General features: G+C 49.6%; 1 protein-coding gene across 1 annotated transcript in view; it reads left to right on the top strand.

The window, feature by feature from the left end:
- The first annotated feature begins 468 nt into the window (after window positions 1-468).
- The window catches only part of sema4f (sema domain, immunoglobulin domain (Ig), transmembrane domain (TM) and short cytoplasmic domain, (semaphorin) 4F), a 43,476-nt gene continuing 36,508 nt past the window's right edge, over window positions 469-7,436 (top strand). Inside the window, exon 1 of the mRNA XM_086197800.1 lies at window positions 469-1,204. Within this exon, the coding sequence (XP_086053926.1) occupies window positions 1,114-1,204 (91 nt within the window). The 5' untranslated portion in view covers window positions 469-1,113. The remainder of the gene's footprint in view (window positions 1,205-7,436) is intronic.

Here is a 7,436-nt window from a genome sequence, read left to right as displayed (position 1 = left end):
AAGGAACACAACATTAGACCAGAGGGGGGCTTTGGAAGGAGCAGGGAGAACAAGCACAGGCACCCACGGGTGTCTGGAGGAATCTGAAGCCATAAACCATCCAGATACCTGGTTGTGATCATGTGACCTCACGTTGGAGAGAAGCATGGAACATTTTTATTGAGAATATTGTCGTTGAGATGTTTCAGAGAATTAGTGAATAAAAACAAGGCACAGAAAACTCAGAAGTGTCTGGAGTGTTGAGTTTGCGAGTCTGGTTTACTGGAACTCCGGTTTCTCCGTGGCAGCGACGGCTCCCGCTGAAGGCTCGGCTTCATCACTGGACTTCACACACATTCACTGTCTTTGAGGCGTTTCAGTTCCTCCTGTGTTCCGCGGCGGCGCACCTGTTGGCCGTGACGTCACCCTCTTACCTGTTGTGCGCTTGGTTTCCGGAGGGCGGGGCGCTGGAGCCGCGGAGCAGCAGCAGCAGCAGCAGCAAGAAGCAAGATCCTCTGTCGTTCCACAGCCTCCCAAGCAGTCTCAGCGACGGACCGCAACACGCCGGGTTCTGCTCGTTGTCGTGATTTCGAACGTGCTTTCTTCCTTTTTTCGCTTTTTTTCTTGTTTTTAATCTCCTGAAGTGACCGGAGGCAGGAGGCCAGCGGAAGCTTGCGTGGTGGGCGACACCGGGGCAGGGAGCGGGGCTTCAGCTGGCTCCAGCCCGGGACGCGGTTCTTCACGGACAACACGCTCGCTACTTTGGATTAGTTTCGCCGCTACTTCGCCTCCGCGGCTGCTCCTGGACCCGCCGGCGGCGACCGCCTCCCGCCGTGGCGCTTCTCCCAGCCGGTGACGAGCCGCCAGCCTGCGCGGAGCGGATGTGTGCACTCCTGCGCGCTTTGTGCGCACCGCAGCTCCGGGAGGAGGAGAGGAACCTGTGACCACGGTACCGGACAAAGCACCGCCGCGTCCAGATAACACCTCTGCACTGGTCCATTCCCGCCGCGGAGGAAGCTCCTCCGCTGGAAGTTCAGGAAGAGTGACTCCCGGGCGAGGATGAGAAATCGGGGTGAGGAGGTCTAGCGAGCAGAGATCCACCTCGGCCCCGGACAAGACAGGAGTCCAGGGACGATGAGTCCGGTCGGCGCCGTGTTGCTGCTGCTCCCGGTGGTCGGTCTGCTCTCCGGAGCCTCCCGAGCGGCGACCCTGAGCGGGCTGGGAGGTGAGTGACATCATCATAGCACCGTCTCAGCTCAGCTCCTCTCTTTATCTGACGGCGAGGAGAAGTTTGACGTGTTGGACAGTGAACAGGTGCCGAACCACTGGACGCCCCCAACACCGGTGGAGAACCACCGGGCTGCGGGCCGCTTAGCAGAAGGTTCAGGCAAAGGTGGTGGTGGGTGCTCCTGATCACATGCTTTAGATATGTGCGTGGAATGAGCACCAGGAGCGTCATGGCGGTTCACAGGTGCACCAGGCTGCACACCTGCTGCTGCACGAGCTGCGGGGTGTGTGTGTGTGTGTGTGTGTGTGTGCGACGTCACGAGACCACAGAAAACCCCTAGAGTATTAAAGAAAAAATATAAACATGAACGCGTAGAAGGTGAATGACGTTTGAACAGGGACGCGTCTCAGCCGACCCGACCTGTGTTAACGACTACTAGTACTGTGTTAACCACAACTAGTAACGTGTTAACCAATACTAGTAACGTGTTAACAACTAGTTCTTTTTAATAACAACTAGTACTGTTAACAACTTCTAATACTGTGTTAATCACGACGAACACAACAACCACAACTTCTACTGTGTTGACCACTGCTAGTGCTGTGTTAACAACTACTAGCATTGTTAACAACTATTAGTGTTGTGTTTCCCAATACTAGTGCTGTGTTAACAACTATTAGTGTTCTTTACCACTACTTGTACTGTGTTAACCACTGCTAGTGCTGTTTACCACTACTTGTACTGTGTTAACCACTGCTAGTGCTGTGTTAACCACTACTAGTAATGTGTTAACTATTAGTGCTGTGTTTACCACTACTTGTGCTGTGTTAACCACTACTAGTAATGTGTTAACAACTATTAGTGTTCTTTACCACTACTTGTACTGTGTTAACCACTGCTAGTGCTGTTTACCACTACTTGTACTGTGTTAACCACTGCTAGTGCTGTGTTAACCACTACTAGTAATGTGTTAACTATTAGTGCTGTGTTTACCACTACTAGTGCTGTGTTAACCACTACTAGTAATGTGTTAACAACTATTAGTGCTGTGTTTACCACTACTACTACTGTGTAAACCACTACTACTACTGCTGTGTTAACAACTATCAATGCTGTGTTAACCACTACTAGTACTGTGTAAACCACTACTACTACTGCTGTGTTAACAACTATCAATGCTGTGTTAACCACTACTAGTACTGTGTTAACAACTATTAGTGCTGTTTACCACTACTAGTACTGTGTTAAGCACTACTAGCACTGTGTTCACAACTATTAGTGCTGTTTTTACCACTGTTAGTACTGTGTTAACCACTACTAGTAATGTGTTAACAACTATTAGTGCTGTTTACCACTACTACTACTGTGTAAACCACTACTACTACTGCTGTGTTAACAACTATCAATGCTGTGTTAACAACTATTAGTGCTGTTTACTACTACTAGTACTGTGTTAACCACTACTAGTACTGTGTAAACCACTACTATTGCTGTGTTAACCACTACTTTTACTGTGTTAACCAGTACTAGTTCTGTGTTAACCACTACTTGTACTGTGTTAACCAGTACTAGTGCTGTGTTAACCACTACTAGTGCTGTGTTAACAACTATTAGTGCTGTTTACCACTGCTAGTGCTGTTAACCACTACTAGTGCTGTGTTAACAACTATAAGTGCTGTGTTAACAACTATTAGTGCTGTTTACCACTACTAGCACTGTGTAAACCACTACTACTGCTGTGTTAACCTCTACTAGTACTGTAACAACTACCAGGACTGTGTAATAACTACCCATATTGCGTCATGGTAGGTGACAGATACAGGAAGCTGGGGGTCTACCAGTGCTGATGAACCAACTTTAGGCCAAATGGTTTCAGCCTCTTTTCCTTCCCAACTTCCAGAGCTGCTGACTCTCAGTGGCCAGAGGGGCAGCAGCTGCCCTGTCACATGTGGGGCCAACAGAACCTGGTCATGCTACATTGGTACTACAACTGGAGTACCGGGACTCTATCAAGTGTATGGCTTTATGGGTGTTATTGCTCGATGTCTGGATGAGTGGAGGACAGTGGCAGCTGGCGAACAAGCGGGGCCTTTGTGTTGAGAGCGCTGGGGTCGTCATCATCTTCATCTTCATCAGCAGCAGCTCAGACTTCCTGTTTACTGAGAACTGACTGGCAGTTCAAACGTAGAGCGAGCGGAGACATCCAGAGCAGCCAGATAGTAAGAGGCTTACTGGGGAATAGACGGAGAGAGCTGCTTGTGACCCTTGGATTGGAGAAAGAGAGAGAGAGAGAGAGAGAGAGAGAGAGAGAGAGAGAGAGAGTGTGTGTGTGTGTGTGTGTGTGTGTGTGTGTGTGTGTGTGTGTGTGTGTGCGCGTGCTCCTTCCACCACATTAATGTGTCCTGTGATGTTCTGGTTGCGAGCCCCCCCACCATGTGATGCTATTTACACCCAGATGCAGTGATGGGGAACAGATTTGTGTGTTGCGTCACGTGCGTCTGCTGACCATCAGGACTCTCCTGACTGTGCTAATGGGCTTTGCACTCCGCCGCTCAGCTTATGGGCGTTAACCCTTGCAGCTCCCGTCGGTGCGTTCCCTACATCTCTGTTTGCTGTGGATTCAGGACCATTAGCTGAATGAATGCAGTGTTTGCAAGTCAGCCCCCCTGTGTGTGTGTGTGTGTGTGTGTGTGTGTGTGTGTGTGTGTGTGTGTGTGTGTGTGTGTGTGTGTGTGTGTGTGTGTGTGTGTTTGTGCCATTACGCAACAGTGGCCTGTGGCACGCTGGCCACACAACAACTTCAGTTGGAGCGAGTAGCTGCAGACGAATGGCACAGAGGCCATGATGAGGCGGTGCTGCTGCACACGTCGGCCCGGACCGGGACGTGGACCACTTGTGCTGTTCTGATATTTTCCTGCTTTCTCCAAATATGCAAATAAAAACTCAGGCACACAAGGAGTTAGGTGTGTGTGTGTGTGCGTGTGTGTGTGTGTGTGCGTGTGTGTGTGTGTGTGTGTGTGTGTGTGTGTGTGTGTGTGTGTGTGTGTGTGTGTGTGAGTTAAGCCTGTTTTGCATGTTCAGTGATATCCCAGAGACAACCTGCCCCACTGATTGCTGGAGTTAATCCTCGCCGCTCCTCCTCGCCGCTCAGTGTCTCTGCACACCTGCTTGCTGACACAAATGATCTCTGAATCCCAGAATCTTTGGGGATCTCAGGACTCCTCATTTAGTGCTCGAAGCAAACGTTCCTCTTTGCAAGAGGTTCATGAGATATTGTGTTGTGGGTGTGTTTTGAGGCCTGCAGCTCCTCCTCCTGTCAGAACGGTCTCGCTCGGTTGCTGATGTCACATCTGTATCTGCTACCATTCCGGTGGGTAATGAGCCTGACGTGGATCAGCTCCAACCCTCTGGTTAAGTGTTTGGCTGCATCATGAAGTTGTCATCAGAGAGAAGGATTTTCATTGACGACATAAATCACACTTGAAATGAGATCTATAAGTAAACGTATCAGAATGTGTAAGTAGAACCAGATGAAGCTGCAGCACGTTCCCCTGCTTCATACTCAATGGAACCTGAGCGTTCCTCAGTCAAAAGACGTTTTTAAAACTTACATAAAGCCAGAAAAATTCAGAAGAGACTCTGAAATTTGCCTCTGAATGAAGTGCGTAATGCAGCTCGGTGAATATCGAAAATGAAATTCTTTTTGTGTTTTCCTTATTAAACCGTGCAGCTTCTTTTTAATTTCAGCTGAATCGAATAAATGTTGACTTTCCCCCGTTTATTTCTCTTGTGTGACCGAGGATGTGGGACCGTCAACAACCAGAGAACTGTACCACTGAACGAGAACCCGTGTGTTTGTGTGTGTGTGTGTGTGTGTGTGTGTGTGTGTGTGTGTGTGTGTGTGTGTGTGTGTGTGAGAGCAGCTTGTCTGCTTCATCCAGTTAGTTTCACAGGTCTAGTCGCTGTTTTAATGCCCCTCACATGAAACTCATTAGTGTGTGTGTGTGTGTGTGTGTGTGTGTGTGTGTGTATGTGTGTGTGTGTGTGTGTGTGTGTGTGTGTGTATGTGTAGGGGGGCTACAAATCAGGTTCCATTTACAGTGAGAACCGATGTTTAATTTGATGATAGTCAGAGACGATGCAGCCCTGTGGGATTAGGGACCACCCAGCGTTCGTGGAGGGCACCACCTGCTCCACCGAAACCTGACTTGTTGTGTGTTTGTAGTCAACAGCAGCTTAGCAGAATCTCTATTCATACGTTTAGCGCTCTAGTCGCTCTCAGTGATGGAACATGTTTTGTTCTATTGTAGCTTTCTGTTGCGGTGCCAGCATTTGCACTTGGCTAGCGGCGAACTATGTGTTTGTGTGGGAGGGGATGGTGGTTCCTCATAAAGAAGACCACTGAAGGCAGACTGGCACTCACAGCCAGCGCCTATCTGAGTCTGTGCACTCGTCTGCTCGCCGGAGCAGGAAGCACTGGAAACATTCACTGCAGTTCTTCAGAATTTTTAGGGTTAACTGACATTTTGTAATCACAACGTTGCACTCGCAGCAGCGAGCGGCGGCGCGCACGGAGCTGATGGCGAATCAACCGCTGACATGCAGGATTGAATCGTATCAGCAGCAAAAACAAAGTTAACGTGATGAGTGGTCCTGTTGAGCGAGCGCCTGGCGTGCTGGAGGGTCCAGAACTCACAGACTTCATACATGCAGCATCACCTGCGTCACCTGACTGGTTCAGTCTATATGGCGGTGCGTCGACCCCCAAATGTTCTGGAGCCTGCAGTGTGAAGTGGCTCTAAGGCTTTGAGGAGAACTGATGTCCTCAGTTGTGGACCAATCCCAGTCCAACAGTTCAGTTCAGTGAATTCAATGTGCCACTGCTCTGATTTCTCTCTGTGGTGATGAGACCGGCGCGTGGGTGATGAGGTCATGACCTGCTACAGCCTCTCTGACTCCACGAACACTGCCTGCCTGCACCCGTGTAAACGACGGTCGACGATGTGTTGATGATGCGTTTGTCTGCTGGCAGCATCGTTGCTTCCACCGCGAATCTGAAGGGTTGACGCAGAGAGGAGAGATCACTTTACCTCTTTCTCACTCTCCTTCTCTCCCTCTGCCATTCTCGTCTCCTCCCATCAGCAGGCTGATCGGGGCTGTGGGGCTGAGTGCTGCCATGGGAGCGCAGGCCTCAGAAAGGCTTTTAGCGCCTGTTTTACTTGATAAGCCCGAGTTCTCTGCTGCCTGTAGCGTGAGTGCATTAAGTTATGGCTCTTCCTGTTTTATCTCTGTCTCATAAACACCTCAGCTGGTTGGAGAATTTCCTCCAGAGCTGTCTGGTCCAAAATCAGCATCTCTCCATTGCTGTTTCTTTGTCTTTACTCCCAGTTTCATTCTTTATCCTCTCATATATGAAAGCTGAAACAGAGCTTGGAACAAAATCACATCAATGGGGGCAAAAGTGAAGAAAAACAGTGGAAATGGAAAAGAAAAGAGTCACAGACGAGGGAGAGGAAATGATGAAGTGGCGGTTCTCAGCCACCTCCAGCAAACATTCTCTCACGCCTTCGTACGGTCGTCAGCGACGGTCAGAGGGAGCCCAGTGACGTCCTGGCGGAGGGTTACTCCAGCCCAACATCGCCGCTCACACAGGCACTCCTGTGACCGCAGCTCGCAAAGAGTAAAGGTCAAATTGAGTCAGAGGTCAAAGGCCACACACACACACACACACACACACACACACACACACACACACACACACACACACACACACACACACACACACACAGGCATGTGCCTGCATGACTGGGATTCTTGCTGTTTCTGTGTAATTCTACATTTTTTCTTTCCTGGAGTCATCAAACATGCAGCTGAGTCGCGAGCGCTCTCAGGCCAATGACATGTTAAGCTGACATCTTCCTCCTCCCTTCAGTCCTCCTCCTCCTCACACGCTCTCATTGTGAACCTGCTGAGTCATTATTTAGGGTTGTAGAAGTCTGTTGCTCTGTTCTCGTTGAAGGTGCTGAAGGGTCTGCTACCTACAGAGCAGTGATGACACAGAGTGTGAATTTTCTCTCTGAAAATGCAGCTTGACACCAGTTGTGCTTCACGGAGAGCAGCTTTCAGCACATCGACGCCACATCTGCGATCATTCCAGCCTTTTGATTGTTTCAGCCACAGCTGGACAACCCTGAGCGACTCCTGAGAGGTCGGATGCTGACTGTTGTCA

Source organism: Aulostomus chinensis, chromosome 24, assembly GCF_037954235.1.
Source record: "Aulostomus chinensis isolate RoL2024-O1b breed Wild chromosome 24, RoL_Achi_v1.0, whole genome shotgun sequence".
Lineage (NCBI taxonomy): Eukaryota > Metazoa > Chordata > Actinopteri > Syngnathiformes > Aulostomidae > Aulostomus > Aulostomus chinensis.
Note: the sequence above shows the minus strand (reverse complement) of the source record. Positions and strands in the feature narration are given on the sequence as shown.